Source organism: Anopheles gambiae, chromosome 2 (genome assembly GCF_943734735.2).
Source record: "Anopheles gambiae chromosome 2, idAnoGambNW_F1_1, whole genome shotgun sequence".
Classification (NCBI taxonomy): Eukaryota; Metazoa; Arthropoda; class Insecta; order Diptera; family Culicidae; genus Anopheles; species Anopheles gambiae.
Genome location: NC_064601.1, coordinates 30,031,325 through 30,056,587, shown reverse-complemented (window position 1 = coordinate 30,056,587; position 25,263 = coordinate 30,031,325). Strand labels below are relative to the sequence as shown.

At 50.0% G+C, this 25,263-nt stretch overlaps 1 protein-coding gene across 1 annotated transcript; it reads right to left on the bottom strand.

Annotated features, from left to right (window-relative positions):
* Positions 1-927: 927 nt before the first annotated feature.
* LOC11175475 (uncharacterized) lies at positions 928-18,453 on the bottom strand. The gene is made up of 4 exons (XM_061645035.1): positions 16,162-18,453; positions 3,285-3,936; positions 2,773-3,133; positions 928-2,675 (listed from the first exon to the last, which is right to left on the bottom strand). The coding sequence occupies exons 1-4, from the start codon at positions 16,488-16,490 to the stop codon at positions 2,488-2,490; spliced, it is 1,530 nt and encodes a 509-aa protein (XP_061501019.1). The 5' UTR covers positions 16,491-18,453; the 3' UTR covers positions 928-2,487.
* Between the last annotated feature and the right edge of the window lie 6,810 nt (positions 18,454-25,263).

The following is a 25,263-nucleotide window of genomic DNA, read 5'->3' as shown; positions in this document are numbered from 1 at the left end:
CGTCATTATAACGGCTCCTCCATTGTCCTTCCACACACACGGGGCCAAGTGTCCTTCTGAGCATCTTCTACCTCTCTAACGCGGCTAAGAGGGTTTCGTCAGATTTGGACAGTGTCCATGCCTCAGAGGCGTATGTGAGTACCGGAACTATATAGGTACTATATAGTCCCAGTTTCGTCCGTCGCGACAGATTCTTTGAGGTGAACTGATTTTTCAGGCTGTAGAATGACCGGTTGGCAGCCAGCATCCTTACGCGCAACTCAACTAATATTCTACTGTCGTTGCTGACCTTGGACCCAAGATAGGTGAATTCTGTGACAACTTCAAACGTGCGTTCGCCTATCTGTACGTGATGCCTACGTAGATTTGGATTATTTATTGGTAGGGCCGCTGATGTTGCCACCATCAGTTTGGTCTGTGCCTCGTTTATCTGCAATCCAAGGTTCTCTGCCGCCTGTTCGATCCCTTGGTAGGCTTCTGCTACATAGGAGAGCCGCAGGCCAATGATGTCTCATCATCAGCGTATGCCAGGATCTGAGTTGACTTATAGAAGATGGTTCCCGTAGTTTCCACCCTCGAGTCGCGGATGGACGACCCCTCCAGCGCCAAGTTGAATAGGAGACAGGCAAACCCGTCCCTCTGGCGAATACCTTTTGGTGGTAGCAAAAGGTCCTGAGAGATTTCCATCCACCCTCATCTGGCAAGTGTCGTTGGTCATATTCATTCTAACTAGCCTTATCAGTTTGACCGGGATTCCAAATGAGCTCATAGCGTCGTATAGTTTTACCCTGGCTATGCTAGCATATGCAGCTTTCAAGTCAATGATGAGATGGTGTCGTGTCGTGTCTGTCTTCTGCCATCATCTCCAAGATCTGCCGCAGGGAAAACTCTTGCTTTGCATTGGCGAAAAAGTAAAAAAAAACAATGTTCATTTTGTACATAGTGTATCGATTTTTATTGATAGCATCATTACAGATTGGCGGCCACTTCGTCGTGGGAGACGATGTGTAACGAGCTTACGTATGCCTAAGTAAGCAAAACCTTAACGATTTATCTCTACAAACTACCTGAGTTGTGCCTATTTTTGCTTATGCTTTGCGAATAAATATACGTTTAACAACAACAAAAAAAAAAACACCCGAATGGTAAAGCTATGATTAAAGGAACGTCAGACAGTTTTTTGTTTGCAAAATGCAGTTTGTTTGTTTGTTTGTTTGTTTGTTTTTTGTTTCCTTTTTTGGAATTTTGAATACATGGGCGTTACCGGTTGGTTGGTTGGTCGGTTGCGATGGATGTGTTAGGGTTTTTTTTTTCTTCTTCTGGGGCGTAGTGTTCTAGTGGTATCCGGGTTTTGCTCCACACGTTTGTTCTTCTCGCGCAACTTAAAGCATCGTAACTGCCGTGCCCGTGCCACCCACCGCACGCCTGCTGTGCACAAGCGATTTTGACACACGCGGCGCGCGCTTTCGACAACATCAAACTACAGTATCCATATGCTGCCAGCCAAACTCATGCAAACTGTACTTGCAGGTATGGGTAACTCCACTAACCGCCTAAACACCTAACTTACTCTCTCTCTCTCTCTCTCTCTCTCTCTCTCTCACTCTCTTTCTCTCTCATTCTTTCTCTCTCTCACACACACACAAACATTCACACACACACACAGACCTGCATTAAAATTGTACCATCGGCACCACCACCACTACTGGGCGGTGGACTGGTGGGCCGTCCTGCTTACCTGCTAAACGCTGCCTAATATCTTTGTGCCAATCACTAAAATGTGATGATTGTGAAATAATTTCAAATTACGATTCGTAATGTTTCAGTGTGCAGTAGTAGTTGCGCGCGCTCCTTTTTGCCTAATTGGTAACTTAGCTCTTAGCCTTCTCGCGCGTCGTCCCGTCCCCTGTCCGGTACTCGCTCGTCGTGTCGTGGTGCCCCGGTGCTTTTCTTCCCTATTCGCACCGTTACATCCACATACGCCGCACTGGCAATTGCGATCTTCCCTGCTGCCTCCCCATGGCTGCTCTATTATAAAAAGACCCACCGCGCGAGCCCAATACTGTAGTGGTGAAGAATTTGTTTTGTTCGAACTGCAGGTTCATTTGTGGCGATGGCCTGGCGCTGATTGGTATTGTGGTAATATGTGCGCAACGCAAAGCCGCAGGTTAATCGGTAAAATACTGCATAGGATAAAACACAACGCGCGAAATGGGTCTAGCTTAGCCTTAAGTACTACCTTAACTATCCCTTAGACAGGGGCCGCAAAAAAAAAGAAATAAAACTTGGCTGCTCCAATTCGTGGCGGCCATGGCGGGCCGTTTGTCCCGCGAACCACTTTCGCACAGGAAGAGAGAGAGAGAGAGAGCGCGGGCGCGTGAAGAGAGAAAGAACGACAGTGGGAATGGGAAGAGAATGCGAGATTGCTGGCTGTCCAGATGGCACACACACACACGCACACACACACACACACACACCCTGCCGTGGTTACAGGTAACCGAACCGTACCATGTCGCGGCAAACGCCCGACATCCGCTTAATGTAAGCCGGGTTGTACAGCATGTCCTTGGCGAGCTCGTCGATGTCGACCAGCTCCGTCGTCTCGAGCGCGGCCGACACGTTCGGCAGATCCTTCTCCACGCAGCACGTCGAATGGAGCGTCATCAGTGCCATGCCTGTTGTGTATGGGAAGGGGGGATTAGTAATCGATCGAAGGCCCAAAGAACGCGTGAGACTCGTCTGCGCTGCTGTACGGCCGAACGCTGTACCTACCGAAACCGAACCGGGCGTACTTCTTCATGTGCATTTGGAGCCGCTCGAAGGGGAACAGCTCCCGCCCGTTCACCGTGCCGAGCTCGTCCATGCGGCGCACCAGCGCGCTGTGGTACTTGCGCAGCAGCTCGGGCAGCCGCTCGCGCAGCTCGCTGTCCGTGCAGCAGAAGATAAAGTAGGACAGGTCGATGGCGGGCGTGGCACACCGGGCCACCTGCCAGTCGAGAAACTTGAGCTCTTTGGCATTCTGGCTGTGGTGGTGGTGGTGGTGGTTGTGCTGATGGTTGTTGAAGCCATTGTTGTTGTTGTTGTTGTTGTTGTTGTTGTTGTGCCCATCGTCGGTACCGTTACGCTGGGCCGGCTACAAGAGCAGAGGAAAGAAAAGAAGCAAAAAAACAAGTTACAATCGGTGCCACCAGTCTCGTATCCCCTCGGGTGCCTGCCTTCTTGCCTGCCTGCCTGCCTGCTCCCACCTCCCCTCAATCCCCTTCCCCCTCCCTTCCCCCACTTACCATCGGCCGGTACAGGATGTTGCTGATCCAGCAGTCCCCGTGGCAGATGACGGTATCGTCCCGGTTCTGCACGCAGTCCACCATCGCCTGCCCGTACTCGTCCCGGAACCGGCACAGCCGCTCCGCGACCGCCCCGTCGCCCGCCGCCGGATTGCGCTGCAGCGTCTCGATCGCGTAGTCCACCTTGCGCTGCAGAAAGTCGACGAACGAGCTGTGCAGCGGCGGCACAAAGATCGTCTCCTGCAGCTCGCTCACGATCTGGGCGTACGCGTCCGGTGCCTGCTGCTGCATCGCGAACGAGATCGCGTGGAACTGGGCGAGGTGGGTCAGCACCAGCAGCACGTCCTCGTACGCGAGCGGCTCCGTGCGCGGAAAGTTGCGGTACCCGTGCGCCATCAGGTCGCGCTGCAGAATGTACTCGAAGCCCTCGCAGCACTCCGACACGATCACGCTCGGGTAGTGCGCGAAGCTTTTGGCGGTGCGCAGCCCGCGCGCCTGCTGGAAGCGCTCGAACATCGGCAGCACCACGTCGAACACGTACTTTTCGCGCTGGAAGTGCGCGGAGCTGTTGTAGAGCGAGCGGCGCAGGCTCGTGGTCGGGGCCACCTTCGCGATCACGCTGAACGGCTTCGGCAGCTCGGCAAACATCAGCCTGCAAAAAGGTGGACGGAACGGTTTCGCCAAGAAGAAGGGTTGGTTAGTAAGAGCGGGCGAACGGGCGGTGGGGGCGGGGAGAGGAGGGAGTGCATGAGTTGTTTATTACGGATTGGGAACGTGTTTTGCCCGGGGTAGAAGGGGGAGGGGGGGGGGGAATTAAATCATTCCAGCGCATACTACATCTAGAACGGGTGTGTGTGTGTTTCTAGTTTGCAATTGCACCATCGGAACTGGGTGCATTCCCAGTTATCAGCGTGCCAAGCCGCCTTGGAGTGGAATAGGAATAGCAACGCTGCCGCCACAGCGAATAAGCATAACATCGAACGTACGAGATAACTCAAATCACAACTCCTACGCGGCTCTCTACAACGGCCGAACCCCGTTTTCTACAAACACAACTGTCACCAACACACATTGCACGGCGATGTGTGCAACACATCTGGGCAGTGTACTACCGAAGGGTGGCAAACAAAGACAGCGAAAAGAGGGAAAGAGAGAGAGAGATAGCGAGAGAGAAGTATCTCATTAGCATCAGCTTAGTTATCATCATCCTGCAAATGCCCCCGTAACGGGGATGATCTCGTAATATATTCATTAGCACGCGGGGTTTTACCAACACACGCTCAGGTGCAACTGAACCAAGACCCCATAATTGAGCCTGAAATGAGCTTGCAATGAACTGTCATTCAGAAGTTAAAAGAAGAAAACAGAAAGGTTAAAATATAAGGGAGCTTATCATTCCTTGGTTTTTTTCTGTCTCGCAATCATGACCTAGTCAACGTAATAAGCGTAAACCAGTTACAAAACTGCGCGAATTATATTGTTTTGCTAAATTGCTGCTTTTGTTAAAACTGTCGTGTTTATTTATTCTTCGCGTCACTTTCCACGTACTGGAGGTTCCGCGAACACAAAAAGCCCATTGATCGGATTCCGGCTGGGCCCGGGGATCACACAAAACAAAGGGAAACACTGTTTCGATGTGTGTGTGTGTGTGTTTTTTTTTTGTTTTCGCATAATGCACACACAGCACCTCCTGCATTGGACTAGCAAATGATCACTCTTCATCACCCTTCATGCAGCCTGCCGGGGTACAGGCCGTGGCGGAACGTACAATAATAGTATATATACACACTCACAAGTGGTACCCTTTCCCCGTGCCCCGTGTTGATCACAACCATTAGCACCTTCGGCAGTTGGGTTGAAAGGGAGGGAGGGACTCAGGCCCAAGAAAATGTCAGGCCCACTGCATAACACAGGGCCGGGCGCGCGATCGCGGTCCGGCCCGCACGCTGAAAAGGGCTGACATAATTGGTGAAACTTGTCACGCTCAGCGTTGTGTGTCCCTTTAGCGAAATGGGGTGGCAAAGTCAACATCTGCCCACCACCCGCCCAGTGTGTTTGTGTGCACAAGTGTGCCTGTATGTACAAGTGTGTGTGTGTGTGTGTGTGTCCGTTCTTCAAAGACTCTAGAGAGAGAGACACTCACTCATCTACTACATACAACGATCTAGGTCCGTAACATACTTCAGCCCCACAATCGCGCTCCTTCCCTTGCATCTTTTCTCACCCTCTGTCCCTCCAATACTTCTCTCTCTCTCTTTCTCTCACTCTTTCATTCTCTCTCTTTCTATTGTGGATAGACGCTCGCTAAATCAATCCACCACTTGACACAGGTGTGAAAATACGGAAAACCTGCCGACGGTGACACATTCACACTGTTTACATACCGATTACTAACAGTTACGTTTGGAGTGATGTGAAGGGGGGAGGGAGGGGGACAGCAAAAAAAAAGGGGTGAAAGGTGGTATGGGAAGCCGTTTTGCTGAACTTTGTGTTTTGCACAGCAACAACAATAACAAAAAACCATATGGAACCAACGTGTGTGCGGCGCGCACGTGTGCACGCACGCGAAGCAAGCCATGAAAACCGTGGCCCGTTTGGGGGCGCCTCGCGGCTCATGTTTTCCGCCAAGGAAGGAAGGAAGGCAGGAAGGAAGGAGGGAAGAAAAAAAAAACAAACAAATCGATGGCCGGCGGTTGCTTGGATTTGGTTTGGCGGTGAGGGATCATCGATTTGTTGTACCGCAAATAAGGGGTTTTCGCTTGTTGCCGATTATGCAAGCCCCGCCCTCTGCCTTTTTGCCTGCGATATTTGCTAACCGCGTTTTCTTTTCTTTTTTGCCTTTGTTTGAACCGATGAACCGTCCGATTAGCGCGACCAAATAATGTGCGCATCCGTCCTGCCGCCTCCCGTTCCCTGTCCCGTCACGCAAATCGTTTAAAGGGACCACACGGTGCACGTTTGTGTGGCTGTGTACATTTGTGTTTAGGGGGTTCGTCGTCTGTTTAATTTTGATCTCTTTCTACTTTTTTCCCCATTATTACACACACACTTTCCTGACTTCCGCTGTTCGCTTGGGAAATGGCATCACCGCAACGCGATCGTATTCGACACACACACACACACCGATTCTTCTGGTGTCTTAGCCAGCGGTTAAATTTACTCACGCACCCCGTTATGCATTCCTTCTCAGCTGAGCGGCAGCTTTCGCGTCATGTGTGCGTGAGTGTGTGTGTGTGTGTGTGAGGGTTTTATTTTTGGTGCGTTTCTTTAAGGCGAAAGTTTGAGCTGAGCTTACCAACCGCTGCGTACGTGCGTGAATGGTGCGTGTGTCTTTTTTGCATATATATTGAATGCAAATTGATTTCAATTCGAGAAACACAGAAAGGGGCCTATCTTCCGCATTGAAGAGTTGAGTTTTTTTTTACAACAACAAAAAAGCCTTTTTGGCACAGTGAAATTGCTGTTACGCTTTGCGAATAGGAAATAAACGGTTCCTCTACCATTATGCATTATAAATTAAAACTTTAAAATATAAATTAAAATATAAAAATAAAAAGCACTCTATACACTAACCTTCGACATTCTCTTTTTATTTTTTGCATGTAGTGAAATTCTAGCATAAAAAAACACCAACAAGCGCTCTCTCTGCGTGCCCTTCGCACAAAACAATTGACAATCATAATTTTTGGGAAAAAAACATTAAATATTAAAACCCCTTTCCCCTATGTGTCGATGCCACTAGCGCACCAGATTTCTCGTGAACTTTTCACAACTCAACACCAGCCCCTCGCCACCCCATCTTTTACTGGTGTGTAATATAGCAAGAAAGAGAGAGAGAGAGAGTGAGAGGGGGGAAAGGGTTCCTCTACATCCCGTTTAGAAGTGCGCCACCTTACGCGCGCGCCATATGAATTGGAAAGGAATCGGACCCCAAAACTGGAACGGCATCGGTGGGTTCCCCCACAGTACCCCCCTTCCCCTCTCTTCGGAAGACGACGACCAGGTCTGGCAGGTAAAGCCAGCCAGCCTGAGGTCAGTGATCTCACGTACGCAATTTCGGCCGCCGACTCGTAAATTGCACTGCGGACCGGGAGGGGAGGGGGGGGGAGGCGCGCGGCCCGATGACGACAACACGATCACGCGGCGTACGAGCGCTCGGTTAAGACACACAGCGTGCGCCCGGCCGCGGTTGAAAATTTTGGGAAAGGGACAGCTGAGACACCGCCGATCGTGTGTCTCGACCCTCTGCTTGCTGTTCGTGTATGTGTGTGAGTGCGTGTGTTGATCAGATTGTTCGTGGTCAGTTTCCAGTCTTACTGGGCTGGTATTATGCTGCACCAGCGCGCGCGCTTGATATTGCATTCAAAAAGTGCCGGTTGACGTTACCCCCTCGTGCTTGTTGTGTGCGAGAGGTGGGGGGGGTGGTATGTTTTTTTTTAACTCACCTTTATTTTATGGGTACATATTTTATTTATTTTGCTTTTTTTTTGCATCAACGCTTTTGTTGCCCCTTTTCGGTTCATTTTTTTGGTTGATTTTTGTTTTATTTTGGAAACGATTATTTTGCGACCTCGCAATCGTGTGGCCGGTTAGGGGGCGGCGGCGGTGCGTTGATGCACGTACGCCACCCAGTACAATCACGGTCGGCCAACATTACCAGCAGCAGCAGCTGGTAAAGACGATGAACCCTTTCACCGACCAGTGCCACTCAAGAGTGCGCCCAGGCTTTGCTCGATTACAGTTTGTCGAGGGTTTTTCTTTCTTTTTATTATTATTCATCTCGCTTTGTATTTGTGTCACAAACAAAAACAGTTTACAGTTGCAATGAAACTTTCTTCTTTTGCAAACATCCCCCAGGCACAGGGAGCACTGAGAGCTGGGAAAGCAGAACGCAGCGCTGGGATGCGGAAATGTGGATACAACGCGCCTTGAAAAAGCGTTGGCGAGCAAATCGATTGCCGTGGGCCTGTGTATCTGTGTGAGTGTGTATGGTTTTGAAATTTATCACTTGAACTATCACACCGTACAGATGTTTTTGCTGTACCAAAACCTTCACCAACTCACGATCACGTGCGTGTGTGTATGTGTGTGTGTGTGATCGAGACAAAGCTTTCCCCTCGGTAGAGAGAACGGAACCAAGAGACAGGAACAAAGTGCGTGCCGGGTGGTTGTGTTTTGTAACAGGAAACCAAGCAACCAAGGGAATGGCGAGGAGCAGGGGGAGGGGGTCTGTCGGGCGTATAATTCGGCCACTTTTCGACGGTTTCCGAGCGGCACGATGGGTACGAAACGGCGTTCCCGTGGTGGAAGCCAAAATCACGCAACTAAGCACGTGCTGCGAACAGCAAAAGGAATGGGGGGGGGGGGGATGAAATCAAAGCATCGATTGGGGACCGGGGATGAGCGAGTGCAAGGCAGGAACAGGGTACATTCTTTTCACCGCCTGCTCGACAAAAAAAAAATGCCAAAATTCGATGACCGGCTCGAAATTTGACACCATTACGGGGTTCGTCGCCTGCTCGTTCGGCATTTAACGAGAAGGTTTGAAAGAATGGGATGAAAGAAGGGGGTAGGAAGGAGATTTTGCAGGAGGCAAGAAGGGCTAAAATAAACAATTACAAATCCACACACACACACTCACCAAAGGGCCACGAGGAGTTGCTCGTGACGTTGTTGTATAAAGCAGCGGAGGGCCGTGTGAGTGAGAACGAAGCGGTTGGTTTGTTTGTTTTTCTTTTTGCTTCTTCTTTTTGTAGTACACATTGGCACTTTTTTTTTTTTGCTTTTGTTTTTCTTTTGTTATTGTTACTGTTACGTCGCATAACTCTTCATTTACCAGCCCCCTCGCGTCCCACGCGTTCCTCCCAACATTCCTCCGTTTTTTGCTGTGCAATTGTTTTGCTTTTCTGGGGGCGCTCTGGGGGCGTCCAACGTCCCTTCCGGAGAACAGGGGACCGCAGCAGCAACAACAGCAACAACAACAACAACAACAACAGCAACAAAGAAGCGTCAAACACTGACCTACCGTACGGGGACACTCTACGGCGCCCGTCGACGCCCTGCGGATGAAAATGGCAACGTCACACCACAAGCACAGATGTAGTTAATCAGCGGCCCCGCACACACACACACACACACACACACACACAGGGCGCGAGAGCGGCTGGACCGGCGAGACGAATGTGCTTCAGTGTGCTTTCTCGCAAACCAACAACAAGACCAAACACAGTCTCGCCGAATACCAAACACCGAACGAAAAGAAAGAAGAACAAAAAAGGCATGAAAAAGCTGACTGGGTCACACGGGCGAAACAAAACCAAACGGAACAGAAGAACAAAAAAGCCCACACTGCCGCCGCCCAACACTGGGACCCCATCACAGCCGCCACCACCATCACTACCAAAGGGCAGCAGCAGCACCCCACCAGCACCAGCAACCACGCCGGATTTGCTCTTAACGGTCTTGGCAGCGCGAGCGCGTGTGCTTGCGTGGAGATAGAAGGAAACAAGGGCAGCTCCGGTCACACACACACACAGACACACACACACACACACAGGCAGACAGAAACTCCGGTTCGAAAGCTGAAACCTCACCGATGAACTCCCGCGGTCAATGGCCTGGGCGCGCGCTGTCGCGCGTTCGCAAACGTAATCGACAAGACGACCGGGAGGGGGGAGGGGAGGGGAGGGGAGGGGAGAAACCTGATCATCTCTCAGACCACTTCCCCCTTTCACCCTCTCAACCCTTTCCCCCCCCCCCCTGGCCCCTCCCCCCTCTCCCGGTGTGTTTACGAAGGATTTTTGTCAACGTCTGCAGTTTTCGAGGTGTTCACAGCGGATTCCCTCAGCCCAGCAGCACCAACAGCAGCAGCAGCCGCGCCTGTATGCGGTAATGGGAGGCCGCATCTGATCGGCGAGTTTTATTTTTTTTTATTCCTCCGCCTTTCTTTCCCTTTTCGCTTCGCTCTGGGCACACACACACATGTGCAGCCCTTCTCTGGTGGCTTCCAATTAGCCCCTCTCCCCCCCCCCCTCCCTCCCCATTCCCTATCCGCACAGGCTTTACCGCACCCCATATCCTGGCAGCAGGCTCGCCCCGGGTCGTCGGCACGATCGGCGCGGGTGAAAGTGTGCGGCCTTCCTCCTCCTCCTCCTCCTCCTCCTACTCCCGCTGCTGCTGCTGCTTTGGCGAGGGATCCGGAAAGGATCTCGCGCACCATCTGGTCTATTGGTCTACATTTCCTTCCGCTGCTCCTCCCGCACACACACACACACACGCGCGCGCGAGCGAGCGCGCGCACCCGGGCCGCGGCCGTTTGTCGAACCCGAGGAGCGCCCCAGACGCGGCTCGACGATGATAATTGTGGGAAAAAGCAACCATCTGCAAAATGCGCCCCACGGCGCACTCGCGTCTTCGGCGAACTTTAAACACACGCCCCCGCACACACACGCTCCCCTCCCCCCCTCCCCTCCCTTCTCTCCGGTACCTAAAAAAGCGGAAAGAAGAAGATCGCGTCTGCGTTCCCCTGTGACGGTGGTCATTTGTGTGTCTTGTGTGTGTGTGTGTGTGTGTATGTGTGTGTGTGGTTTTTTGTCTGTTCTGCTTCTTTCTTTCGGTTAGCTGAGGTTGCTGTGCCCGCAAGCAAACCCGCCACCCTTGGCCGCCTGTGTGTGTGTGTTTTGCCAGCCTCAGCAGATCGAGTCCCAGAAAAGGGCCGCGAGGTGCGCTCTGGCCGCGTGTTGCATTTGCGCGGGGCGGGGCAAGGGTACAGTACCGTCGGCTTGTCTTTGTGTGTGTGTGTGTGTGTGTGTATGTGTGCTTGATGTGAGATTGCAGTTTCCAGGGTTCACACGAAGGGCGCACCCAACGTAGTACGCGAAAAATGACGGCAAACGCGATCGCGATCAGCGTCGAGTGGGAGATTTAAATTTGAGTTCATCGCACTAGAGAGATCGCAACAACAGAGCGGACGACGCTTTTCCCCAATAGAACAGGTCGCCGAAATGGGACAGAATTTGGGTGGCAAGCGAAAACGAGGGCATACAACAGCAAACCAACCAAAAACCAGTGAGGAAAAACACTTTTCAGCAAACGCAGCGCACATATTTAAACATTTCTCGACGTATCCGGAAGGGGGTGAGGGGGTAAGGGGCTAATGTTTGGACCCTGCCAATTCCTCCACCCGTTTGACCAACTGACCGCATTAGTAGGTATGCTTTTTGGTGTGTGTGTGTTTTTGTTCTGCTTCACAGGCGTCCACACTATTTGTTTGCACAGAGCCACACTTAAACAAATCGTTTGAAAATGTTTTCAAACCCTAACCTAGATGCGGAATAGCGCTACAGGAAACCTCCGTAGGAGTAAACCACCACCAAGCCCTGCCACTCCGGATCAGTCAAACCATTAGCGCCGATAAAGACCACTAAACGAGTCGCCCATCGCCTCATTCTAAGGCGTTGCCTAACCTTGCTTACGCGCCACCGAACTTCAAAACATGCGCCCGGTGACCGGTGCTTCCAAGATTCTAACTTCCCACTCTAGCCCCACTCCCCCCCACATTCCAATCCAATGCCGATGCTAAAAGCCCATTGTTATGCTAATGCTCTGTTGTGTGTGTTTTTAGCGTCGCCTGCCCATTTCGGCTGGCCCGCGTTCAACGGCCTCTCGGGCCGACGGGCGGCATTGAAAGCGAAACCACACCAAAAAGATTGATCGCGCGCGAAGTGCTGTGTGGGGTCGGTGACAAGGGCACCCGGCACACCATGTGCCATTTGTCATGCCGCGCAGCGCAGGGGCGTGCTTGCAGCGGAGACGGTGTTGCTGCGTTTTTGGCAGCATCGTCTACTGACCTCTCCTTACTTGGAGGGTGAGGTGGATGGCGGGGTGGCCAATATCGGGCGCTTGTTCTTGTTGTTATTTTGGAGCCCCTTGCTATCTGTTGCCCGACGCTATCCGGACAGGAGATGGCGCCAGTCGTCCGCCACGTGTCAGCGCGCCCGTAGCGTGATCCATCAATCATCAAACACGTCGGAACATTGTTTTTTTCCCTTCTTCCGTGGGCTGTTTGTACTCAGTGAGATCTTTTTTCACCAAATTCCACGACTGGGCCTACCTCGTAAAAGTGAACGCTGTTTTGTTTTGCAGCAGCCAAAAACTCGCTTCGCTTCCGATTTGTATCTCCACCGCGTGGTGCTGCTCCACGCTTTGCGCAATGTAGGCGCGCGCGCGCGCACGTTCTTGAGCGTGTTTGTGAGGGTCGCGTCTTCCTTCGTTTGCGGTGTGAGGGATGAGGTGCACACATTCTTTAAATTCCTGCTCGAACTTCCACCGCCCGTGACTCACACACACACACACACCCGCTACTCCGTGGCCCCTCCCCCAGCGCGGCCAGTCAACGGAATGAAGGTCAGTATTCGCAAATCCGCGGGGCCACCCCGAAACCGATAACGATCACGCCGCGAGCACGCCGTCAGAACAGCATTAGGAAAGGGAGGGAGAGGGAGGGGAGAGAACTGGGGTGGCCATTAAAAGTCAACAACAACAAGCAGCACCAGCAGCAGCGTTGGCGTTGGTTCTCAGTTAGAAACGTGCTCGAAATCCAGAACATCCAGCCCCGTGGGCTTGCTTTTGCGGTGCTGTGGCGGTGGCGGTGCAAGGTGGGCGACCGGGGCGCCGCAAGAACGCGAACGCTCGCGCACACACACACACACACACACACACGCAGACAGCCCCGGGCAAGTCAACAACGTTCTCGCGAGAACGCACGTAGAACAACAAGAAGACCAGTTGAATGGAACGAAAGGGAAAACCGAAAAACAGGTTTCTCGCCAACCCCGAACGCCTTTCCGGTCCCCACTGTCCACTGTCTCCTCTTCCGTCTCTACCCTTTCCGGCCCTCCCCACCTCAGGGGGGGGGGATGTTATGTTTTGCGTATTTTTTAATAAGTCGCGTTCCCGTCGTTCTGTGTGCGTTCTTTAGCGGGCGCCGGTCCGTCCGCGCGGTGCTGTCGGGGGGGAGGTTGATGCTGGAGGAAGCAGAGCTTGCAAACAACTTTACCCCAACGCTGGGCCCTTCCCGATCATTCTCTCCCCCCTCCCCAGCCCTCTTACCAGTGGCGGTGGCTGCAGGCTTTGGGTCAACCGTATGGGGTAGCCGCGATGGGTTCCGCGCGAGCCTCGCTCGCTGTGTGTGTTTGTGTTTGTCTGCAAATTACGTCGTACGGTTTTCGGTGTGAATTCTGCCACATTCCATTCCACCAAGCAACAGCGCAGGTAGAACGAAACCGCAAAGCGGACAGAGCCACAAAACAGGAGTCTAGAAGGTTTCCGGACGGTTTGCTTCAGGTGGGGCGAGCCGGGCGGGATTCGCGAACGACTGAGGATCGCATTTCACGCGCGCGCGGCATCCTTCTCATGAATGAAGTTGCATGCACCAGTTGCTGTGGCGAGGTTTGAAAATTCAAAGCAAAGCTTTCATTTAGAAAAAAAAACCCCTCAAAAAATGCATTTCTGTTGCATTAAAATAACGCACCAAAACCAAACCATCCGCGTCTTTGGCACGACCATTTGTCTGTAATCATTGTGTTTAATGAAGATGTATAAAAGAAGACAGCACTGCATTGCCACCGCCGTCCCACATTCCAGCCGCCCCGGTCTGGAAACATTAGCTTCAATTGAGTTAGAATTCTCAAGTTCTCCGAGGGACGGCAGCCGGACCAAAAGAGGTGTGTGTGTGTGCTGCGCTTCGTTTAAATGTAGTTCAAAGTCACGCCGTCACAAATGTGGGTCAATCGATCGCCCTCCCCGTTGGGTTGAGCAACCACACACACACACACACACACAACTAGAGAATGATGATCATCAACCAACAGCAGGGTCGTCGTCTTACGCTTAGAAGTGTCGCGTAGACAATGACCATTGTCCGAGTAAACTATGCGCGCCACTACCTTCGAGCAAGCAAACCCGCCCGCTTCGCTGTGCTGTTTGATCATCTGCATCCGGTTGGGGCTTGCACCCACGTTTTGGTAGTGTGAGGGTGGCTTCGGCAATGCATTTACGCACTGTGGCCGGCTACAATCCACTGTGCGCCTCCATCAAACAAACAAGCAGAGGTAACGTGCAGATAAACACACATACGCACGCGCGCACACACACACAGTTGGTGGGCATGGTTTAACAATAACAACAACAAAAAAAGGAAAAAGAGCAAAAACACATACAAAAAAAAATAGCATTAACATCTCCAGTACTGTGGCGGGGGGTTCGTCGTTTACCATAAAACGTGTTGTCGTTTATGTTTAGAACTTTAATTGCCGCCAAACGCTCTAACCCTGCGGTCGCAGCAAACTTTTGATTTTACCTCAAATTGCCAAATTGTATAAATGATCAAGAGCCGCGGGCCAGTTCATTTAGCACTCAAAGTATTGCATTATAAAAGATTTCAAACCAAATAATTCGATAATGCTATCAAGCAATACGATTGGTGATATTGTTGTTTTTTGTGTAATAATGCTATCCAAGCAAGATTAAAGATTAGTAATTCATATTATTAAAACCAATTGTAAAAGTAGTACGGTAGTCAGATCTCAGTTGCTGCTTAAAGCACATGCTAGTCACAGCATTATTATTTTTGGATAAAAAAATTGTTTGCTATGGTGGTAGTTTTGAACAAGCAAAATGATTGAATTATGGAGCATGTTCTTGATATGCCAACATTTAACGGCTTCATGATATACAAGCAGTCAAGCGATATCATCGAAATTCATCGCCTGAGTTGATTGGAGGAGCTATATCGATCAAATAGGAATTCCCATTGTTTTTCATTATGAAAAGCCATTTGAAGCCTTGGGCTAAAATATTTTTGTGAAAAGTGTTTGCTTCCGACAGGACTCAGCTACAACACCATAAAACTTCAACGAAGTTGTGCGTTCGGCTTGCAATGACTTTGCAAAGCTTTTGCGTCCGGTTATCGAATACAAGGAAAAAAGATTTTAACTCAACTAAGATAAATTTAATGATGATTTAATGACTTAATGATGCTGTAGACATCAATTCCGCAGATGAATAGAATCTGGTTTGAATGAATTTGATAATAATAATAATAATAATAATAATAATAATAATAATAATAATAATAATAATAATAAGAATTCCCGTAAGAAAGAGTCAAGAAAGTGTACCAAAATTATCATAACATCGGAAAACCCCAGTAATGATATAGTCCATCAAGCCATATTACGATACTCAAGGGTGGACAAGCGCGACGTCAGGCACACTTCGTGCTAAAAGTTGTTGAGTAACTTTTAATACAAATAGTTTCTTCCTATCTTTAAAAAAATCAGGCAAATCGTTTCGCGGGCCAGATCTGATGTTGCGGCTGTCCTGACTTTGCCGACCACTACTCTAACCGTTGCCTTTTTTCGACCCTGCAATTGTAATTTGCAGCCCAATAATGCAAGCAGCCATTGGGCGCGCATCTTTTGTTTTGCTTAATGTTTACTGTGGTTGTTTAAGTGCGTCGGCATTGAGCAACGGGCTCGATAAAGACGGTGTCAAACCCAATCTTGTAACACTGTTGCAACACTCCCACACACACACACACACACACGCACAGTTTGTTACCAATCAATATGTCAGCGGGCAAAGCCAAACACATTTGTCGCATCGGGCCCGGGGTGTGTGAATATTGATAAGAAAGCATCGCACACCTTCCCTCTACCGAATTTGATGCCACTTTATCTGCAGGTGGTGTTGTGTTCGTTGTTTCCCCCAACAAAAAAAAAACAATTTGGGGGAATGGGGGAACACTCCAACCAGCCCAACGAGCGGTACACATGCACTGCACTGACCACCACCGGGGCACGGTTTGTCTACTTACTCTGCGTTCAGCAGGCCGTTGTTGCCGTCGTCCTTCTCCTCGTTGCCGTTCGCATCGACCGTGGTGGTGGTTGCTCTGATGGGCAGCCCGTGGCCGACGGTGGCCGGCCGTTCGCCGTGCATCCGATTGCTGCTGTTCGTGTTGTTGTTGTTCTCGAAGTCCTCAATGTCCCGGCTGCCCGGCGCGATCACGATCCGGTACACGTCGCCCGAGTAGCTGTCGCCGTTGCGCGAACCGCTCGACACGGTCAGCCGCGGCTCCCGGATGCCCATCTTGGCGACGAACGCGTGTATCGCCTGCAGCACATGGACCGGCGGTGTGGCACTCATCTTGGCTAGGCGTGGACTCGGGCGTCCTCTTGCTTTGTTTGGCCCACGGGGCACTTCCCGAGGCAAATTCCGATACTGTTTCTCCAAAACTGTCCCTAGCGAAAACTGTCGCACACAAGTCACCAGTGCGAGCTCCAGTCACACGGCACAGCCTACTACTGTTGCTGTTACAGAGTTTTCCCTAATACAATACTAGTCTGACAAACGCGGCAATGAAATTCGCACGGCTAGAGCACGCAGCCGTGCCACCCTAAACCACCAACACACCGGGGCGTGTATGAAAAGCACGTGCACGGCGATGCACCACAAATAGAAAAACACACTCGCTTTCTCAACTGCACACACGCACGCATACACAAGGACCCCAACACTTCACTAGGAGGGGTACGAAAATGGGGCTTTTCTTTGTCACTCTACCGCTCGGACCGCTTTGACCGAAGCGCCAAACCAAATGGCTCCAAAGTTCCAACTTTGCGATGAAACACACACCGCGCGCACGGCCGTCGCTCGACGAATGCTCGGCTAGGAGGGAAAATTGGCCGGACACAGATCACCGATCGAACCCCGCGCCTCCGTCTCGTAGGAAAAGAAAAACACGTCCTCCTCTGCTGGCCGTCCGACAGGAGGGCTGCCGTGGCTGGGCGAGTCTCTGGCTTGCTGCACGCTGCTGCTCTACCACTCTACCACTGCGCTGGCCTGTGCTGGTGTGTGCGTCTGTGATACCTGTGTGTAAGCGCTTTGCGCGACACCGCGACACCGATCCGATTCAACCCGCCGCAAAACTCGACTGACGCCGTTCGTGCGCATCGCCACGATATTAATACGCGAGAGTTGGCAACCCTTCCGTCCAAAAAGGTACGAGACCGGCCCCGCCGCCGCTCTGCGCTCTTTGCGCTTCTGGCTCTCTGTGTGCGTCCGAGCCCGTTCCGTGCATGTGTGTGTGTGTGTGTGTGTATGTGGTATTGGCACTGCTGCTGCTGCTGCTGCTGGCTCGGCTGCTGTTACTGCTCGGCTGCTGCTGCTGCTGCTGCTTGTTGGGGTGTCGGATTTTAGGCAAAAGGTAGGATTCGGGGTTCAGCCGTTTGTACTGGCATCGAGTTGACATCGCGAACGAGTCCGTACACTTTTTGCTTTTGGGACATTCGAAGCAGTTGCTCTGAAAGAGGGAGGGGGGTGTAGGGTGTATCAGGGGGATGGGGTTGCGTCTTCTCCGGCAACGAACCGAACCCCTTTAGCGGGGTTAGCTCTCCTTGCGCGTGAACGGCGCAAGCGGTGCGCGGAAAAGGGTAAGCGATAAGCTTTTGCGCGTAGATCGCGCGCGCGCGCACACACTCACATAGGCTCGCTCTCTTTCTCTCGCTCTCAAGGAGAACTAACGGGGTGCGCGCGCTCGCGCGCACCCTCGCGCACACACGCTGTCGCTCCACACATAACGGAGAGTTTCGGTGGTGCTCCCCACCACCATCCCCCTTTTGCTTTGAGAGCGAGCGAGCGAGACGGCACACGCGTAGCAAAAAGCTCGCGCTCAGCGACTACTCCATTACCCCGCTCTCGGGGCCGTCGCCTCTCAACAGTGTTTGTAGCGCTACAGTATGGCACAGACAGTGTTCGCGGGCGGGTGATCTGTGCTTGTGTGTGTTTCCACCCTCTCTCTCTCACACACACACACACACAAACACACCCTCCTACACCCTCTTTCCGCATCCAATTACCGGACATCCTTTGGAGCTGGTGATGCTGCGGTGTTGTCGCCCGAGGGGGTTGCGCGTACGCATCGCGATCCATTGCGCACCTCCATCGTGCGGCGATGGCTTTGCGGGCTTTGCGGAGTTCTCAGCGCATGTTTTAGAGGAGTTGTGAGGGTTTAGACGTGGGAGGAGGGGAGGGTTCTGTTGCTATTTGTGGATCGTTCATCTTGGGGTTTTTTTTTTGTTCGTTTCGTTGGAAGGAGTTTGACAGGGTGGTGAGCTACAAATTTGAAGTTTTTTTTATTATTTTTCTTTCGAGTTGAGAATATTCGATATCTCGAGCCTGCAAAACTGGCGCTGGCACGAAAAGTGACGCAAAGCTTTCGGTGGGGCGGCGAGCGGTGGTGGTTTGTAAGGGGCGGTGAGATAAGACATAAATCTGCCCCTTTTCCGGTGTTGTGATGGAGGCGATGAAGGGGCGAAGCGATGTGTGCCTTCGTATCGAGCTTGGGATGCAAAAAAAGGCACCAACAACGTGGCCATAAATGCGCATCGATCACGCGTTGGCGTTGGTGTGACGTATTTTTTTTTCTTTTCTTTTCGATATCACACTTTAAAGGGAGTAAAAGGTGGGCCTTTTGTTTGGTTTTGGTCGGTCGGGTCGCGCAGCCGCCGGAACGACCGGGCCATCCGGCGGGGTTTTATGTTTTTATGGTCCGCGCGCCCGCAAAAGCGAACGGCGACGGTCGAACGATTCTGGGGCCCAATTCTTGGTTGCAGTTTTGTTTATTGCACACGCCCGCCGCAGCCGGAGCTGCATCAGTTTACAGTCGAAAGGCGCCGACAATTTCGGGCTCAGTGCGAAAAGCATCACCCACCTCGAGCCCACCGTACCATAGCCAGCCCCAGCGTTCCGTCCGTTCTCGGGCGTCCAAATCCAATGCACAAAATTCGAACGGCTTTGCAGCAACAGCAACCGTCATTCAGAGCATTCCCATGCGCAACGGGTACAGCAGCAACCAACAACAACGACGACGACGACGACGACGACAACAGGGTGCCAAAACGGTTTAATGTGCCCCAGTGAGGAAAAGGGAAGAGCGAACGGAGAGAAGAAGAAAAAAAGAACACACATACCTACATACACATTTCAACAACGGTTCATTTCCTCGTGCCCTACAGCACGGCAGCAGAAGGTGCAGCAGCAATGCGCACCGGCGCGGCAACCAAATGACGCCTGCACGTACCAACAAAACCGTGCTCCTTTCTTCGGGGCGAGCGGAAAACGAGAAAGCGCACAGAGTACGTCGACGCAGGACCCGAGAACACGTAGCTGTTTATTATACCGGCCGGGCCTGCTTGGACCGCGGCGGCAGGCGAACAAGATCACGAGGTCTTTGGGTAACTGTGGCACCGTCGCACGTTAAGCGCTTGCGTCGTGGTCTCGTTTTTTTTCTTCTCTCTACTTTCCTCTCTCTCTCTTCAGACAGTGCGTTCTGAGCCACCCAGCAGAGCCGCTCGGCACCGGCCTCCAGCGAGTGGATATTATGTGAGACCCTCGGAGTGCTTTTCGGGCTCTCGGGTCAGCGTACGGATGCGACCATTCGATCCACCACCGACAAACAATTGCTCACGCTTTTCTGGACTGGTGGTTGGTAGCTTTACATGCACTGGGCACTTGGGCCTCCAAATGTGTGTCAACCCGTGGCGGATAACATTTTGCCTGCTCGCAGGGGGAAGGAGAGCGAGGGATTCGGTGGACATTTTCGTTAATGAAGAGCCAGGTCGAAACATAAAACTGTTACGACTGTTAAGTAATAGCAACGCATGTCTGACTTTTGGTAGAAAGTTTCCAATCTCATTATCGGTTTAAAAATGGACGCATGTTCGTCGAAGCTGGCCGTTTGTTCATTAAGAATAATCATTATTTATGCACAGACGACTACCCTGAGGCGTAGGCGTCGGCCAAGAATTGTAAAAGCTTCCTCGAGGCGAAGAGTTAAAGAGGGATACATATTTAAAAAAAAAACATTACTCCCCATTATCCGTGTTCCAAAATTAATGTAAAGCCATAGTACAAGCATTGTTTAAGCATTAATGGGTTAAAATTAATGAGAGCCTACTACATACAACAATAAAATGACCAGAAATAAGGACAAGATGTCTATAGTCACTAGCTTTCGTATTCGAAACAGTCAAATCTTTTCAAATAAGCTGCTTTTTCGATCCATTCGTTATGGTAAATACAAAAAGCGTAGCTAAAAACCTGTTCCGATAGAATTCGGTCACCTAGTTTTATTTTTAAAAGTGGTGCTAAATGACTACTTTTACATCGTTGTTTGAAGGTATTGGACCACACTATAGAATTTTGCAACAGTTTCTACATGTACGAGCTAGTGTTCACTAGCTATTGAAGTTAGAAGTACAGTGATGAAAAATTGAAAATTGAGGTGCCAGGTAAAACATATTTACAAAGCATGATCCAATGTCTCCAACAAATATAAACACTTTTGTGCTGAGCAAATTGGCAGCAAAGTGAAGTAATGAAAAATCATTGGCTGGTGAAGGCTCAAAACACGGGCTTTCATTAGCAATAAAATAATAAACTCAATCATTTTTAAACAATAATTCCTGGATAAATCTAAGTACAGCTATATAAGAATTTCCTGTTCAGAAATCAATAAATAAGCCGCATTCACACACGGCATATTCTGCTTGAAAATGTCTGTCAAACACATCTTTTCATTAGCCGTGTTCAGACACGGCATATTCTGCTTGAAAATATCTGTCAAACACAGATTTTCACTGAGATAGGCGAAGGCTAGCAGCCTTTAATTACGATTTATTTTGTTAAATTACGATAATTGTATCCAGTAATAGCTTCTCGGCCTAAAGGCTAAGATCAAAGTGTAATATAATTGTATCCAGCGAAGATTCGTGGTGTGTGAACGCAAAAATCGAAGTCTACATAATACAGAGGTCGAGACATCTAGAACATTTGATCAAAAAGCGTGGGAAAGTTATGACAGTTAGATGAAAAAGCTTCAATAGTTTCATCACAGCATTCAGTGAAGATTCAGTTGTTGTACATGCAGTGTATCCAGACACATTTTACTATTTTTTATAACAATTTTCATTTATTTTACTTAAAAAGTTTACGAATAGCGAGAAAAGATAGAATTATAGTGCAATTATCGATTATAACAATATTAGTGCTCAAAATCAGGACGAAATTATGTGCATCTCAATAGGTCCAAAACTAACAGGCTAGTTTTCCGATTGTGGTCGTTTTTAAGTGATGAATTACTGCAAAAAACAACTACTTTATCCCACGTTCATGAGAAGAAAATGTATAGTTACACAAGGTTTTATGCAGAAAATGCACAATTGGCCCTACAAAGTGTTTGGTTGTGTGGAAATGTTTGTAAACTTGTACATCGAACTGTCAAAAACGAGCTTTGAAAATGGTGGACCAAAATGGACCTCTGTATTATATAGACTTTGGCAAAAAAATATTAGCGATTATTATTTTGACCCTTGTTTCTGGTGGAAGGGGAAAGATTCGCGAAGAAGGATATGGCTTGTGAGAACGTACCTATACATAAATAAATAATATGTCATAATAAATAAGTTTCACCTACTATCAAGCATCATAATGGCCAGCTATCTTTATAGTAGAGAGGTGTTAAAATGGTACAATTAAATACAGCATTATAACTGTCCTGAATGTTGGCCTAAAGTAAGATAATTGATAATAAGATTGATTTGATAAAAAAATGAAAAACAGTCGAGAAACTATTTAAAGAACTTTACAAATTGCCTACTTTACATCAACATTTTATTGTTTATTGAATATTTTTCAATGCAATATATATAAAATACCTTTCTGATGTATTTTTTTCTGATGACATTTGTATTCTCTACTCTTAAGCAATACGGCCTTTTCGGACCGTTCCTCCTGAATTGAAAATAAATAAATAAATAAAATACCTTTCGTTTGATGCCATAATCATTTTTCTATGTTAAAAATGACTTGTTTTACAGCCCAAGTAACCAAATTCTAAAGGAACAGGGATTTAACTTTTTTTATTTTAGTTGTACAACCCCAATATTCTGAGGGTGCAATTTACAATTTGAAAAAAAAAGGAATTTGTGTAGTTGAACACCAACTTCAACTACACAACTACACAAAAGCTATCCAAAAGGCGGAGCTTTCGATCAAAGAAAAACTATAAAAAAAAGTTAATTTCTTTTTTGAGCCTCACTATCGATAGAATACATTAATAATAAAATTAGATTAAATGTACTGCGATGACTCATATTTTATCTAAATTGACAGCAATTACCAATCCAAAATATTGTTTTCGTGACTTAGAAAACCAATAGAAAATTATGAATAAAACCAGCAGCGAAGCTATTTTTTAACGCACATAAACACTTTACAACGGTGGCATCTTAATAAGTAATAGCCTGTAACGAAGCATTAAACAAAAATGCTTCAAGACGCACACACACACACCTAAAGCGTGACTAAATTCAACGTTTATGAGTGCATTCGGTGTGAAAAAAGCTCCTGTATTAATCACCTTCTACAAAACCAAAACAAAATCTACCATCAACTGTCAAACGAGCTAAAAAGTGACCTTGGAAAGCAGGCTCCAAACTGCCACTCTATCCGGATTTTGGCCCTATCCTATCGGGACACGAAGCATTTCCCATTCCCATTCCGCTACATTGTCGCACGAAACGGTGAGGCGGAATTGCACTTTAAAGCCAACGCAAGCACCAACACACCAAAGCACAAAAAGCACGAATCGCAGCAATTCGCAGTTTTATTGATGCTTTTAAAACTATGCAATAGGCGATAGGCAACACCGAGCCGGGCCAATAAACATGCATTTCAATATTGACTTTTTGCGTTGTTGTTGCAAAACCAACCGCTCGCCCTCTAATAATTCTCGCCCAAATGCAACAGCACCACAACCGGCACAACAACGCAAACACGCCGCAACGCATAGAAGGAAGATAAAGCGGAAACAAGGGGAAAACAGAAGAACAGCCAAGCGGTAGGTTAAAATGACGAAGCATGTGCATCCCGCAGTGAACCACCACCACCCATCCTACCCCCTCCCCCACACCCCCTCTTCACACCACCCCCTTTCGCGTACACTTTTACCGAAAAACAGTGCATCGCGGCCAAGAACTGAACCGCCGAGAGCTTCGCGCCCATTCCTAGGAAGTGCGCCATCAAAGCATTGGAATCAAAGCAAAAAAGGAGCAAACAGAAAGGAATGGGGGAAAAAAAACACCTTTTGCTCGCGCTCTTCCGCCACCTTACCCGCTCGCCTCGCTGGAGCTTGTGGGCTTGTGACCTTGAGCAAATGCAGGAATTTGTGGTGCTGCTGCTGCTGCTGCGATGCCTCGCTCTAACGCGCACCAGCACGCGCGCTCGCCCTTCCCCGAGATCCATTCGCGCAACCGAATTGCACACCCTTGCGCTGCGCTTCGTGGTGCTGCTGCTGCTGCTGCGCTGCGCTTTTGCGCTCGGCACGAAACGGCGGAAACGGGCCAGACGCACAAAGTGACCGTAACGTTGGGAGCCTCCTGATCGGATCGGGGTGGCAAAACGGACAAGCAAGAAGTAGAACAGGCCCAAGAAGATGAAGCCGAAGTCGCTTGAGGCGTGGAATGGCAAAGAGCGCGGCGCAGCTCAGTGATTGATATTCGGATGTCGATGACTCGTACCAGCAGCAGTCGTTCTTTTTCTTCTTCTACCTCTGTGTGTGTTTTTTTTGCAATCCCCTTTTTTGTGGCCATTTGTGCCCCCCGTGGGGCGGGGAGGAGGGTACGGGAAGTCGCGTCCACCCGAAAATCGACTCAAACGCGCTCGTCTCGTCAGCTACGTAATAATCCGCGCGGACAGACTCACGACGCCTAGCGTTTCTTTTGCTTGCCTCCCCCCCCCCCCCTTCATCCTTCCGTCCTGCCTCTCTCCTCCCCTTGTTGTGACGATGCTGGATGGGTGCGTTTGACCCGTCACACTGAGGCTCCATAAATTCCTCTTTCGCTCCATCTGTATCTCTCTCTCTCTCTCGCTCGTTCTATCCACCCTTCTTGCCCATCACACAGTGATCTCCCAGTAACACCGCTACCTTTCTTCGGCGAAGAAGGTATTACAAAAAAAAAGTACGCAAAGAAGCATACAACGACCAGCAAAGAGAAACGGAAAAGAAGCCCAACACCATTCCCCGACTGACCGAGTGCCGGACGCGAGGGACCGTCCCAGCCGGCCATCAACCGCGGTGGCACACATTTGCCTGTCGGGTGGCACACACAGCCTCCCGAGACCGGCCCGCGCGGTTGTTTCTACGTTTGTGTGTGTGTGTGTGTGGAGATGGCCGGTTTTCCCCCCGCCTGGTCCCACCACAAACCCCCGGGTTGGGCACACGTACGGGGGGGCGGCCCTTACGCCCGACGGTTCTTGTCTCTCTTGCGCACGCGCTTTCGTAACACTCACGCACCTCGCGCGCATTGCGTTCGTGTGCGTCCGGCTCTTCTTCTTTTGATCTGAATTTTCTTCGGCGTTTCGTTAGCTGGGTCGACAAAAACCGTCTACCTCTATTGCTCCCATCCCCCCCCCTCCCTTCCCTTTTGGATGAAAGAGGGAAGAGAGAGGCTTTCTCGAACACCTCTAGAGCGAGGCAACAAACAAAAAAGAAAAAATCCCCCACAGTGGCTCCACTGGCAGCGGATAATAAGATGCTATGAATATTGATGCGTGTTTGGGGGTTTGTTGCCGGGCATGTTGCCGGTCGAGCCAGCCAGTCCGCCAGTCCAGTCAGCCAGTCAGCCAACCAGCCAGCCAACCAGTCAGCCGGTCATCAGCCGGTCCAACCAGCCTCTTCACGTAAGCGCCCTCGACCGGGGACGGGGTGGGAAAGGACAGGGGGCCTTTGGAGCATGCCCGAGGCCGATTCTGTGTCTGTCTGTCTGTGTGTGTGTGCGTGCGTGTGCGTTTTTTTTTCTTTTTAGTTTGCCTTAAAAGGTCAACCCATTTTGTCGTGCCCGCCGACAGCCCGAGCCGG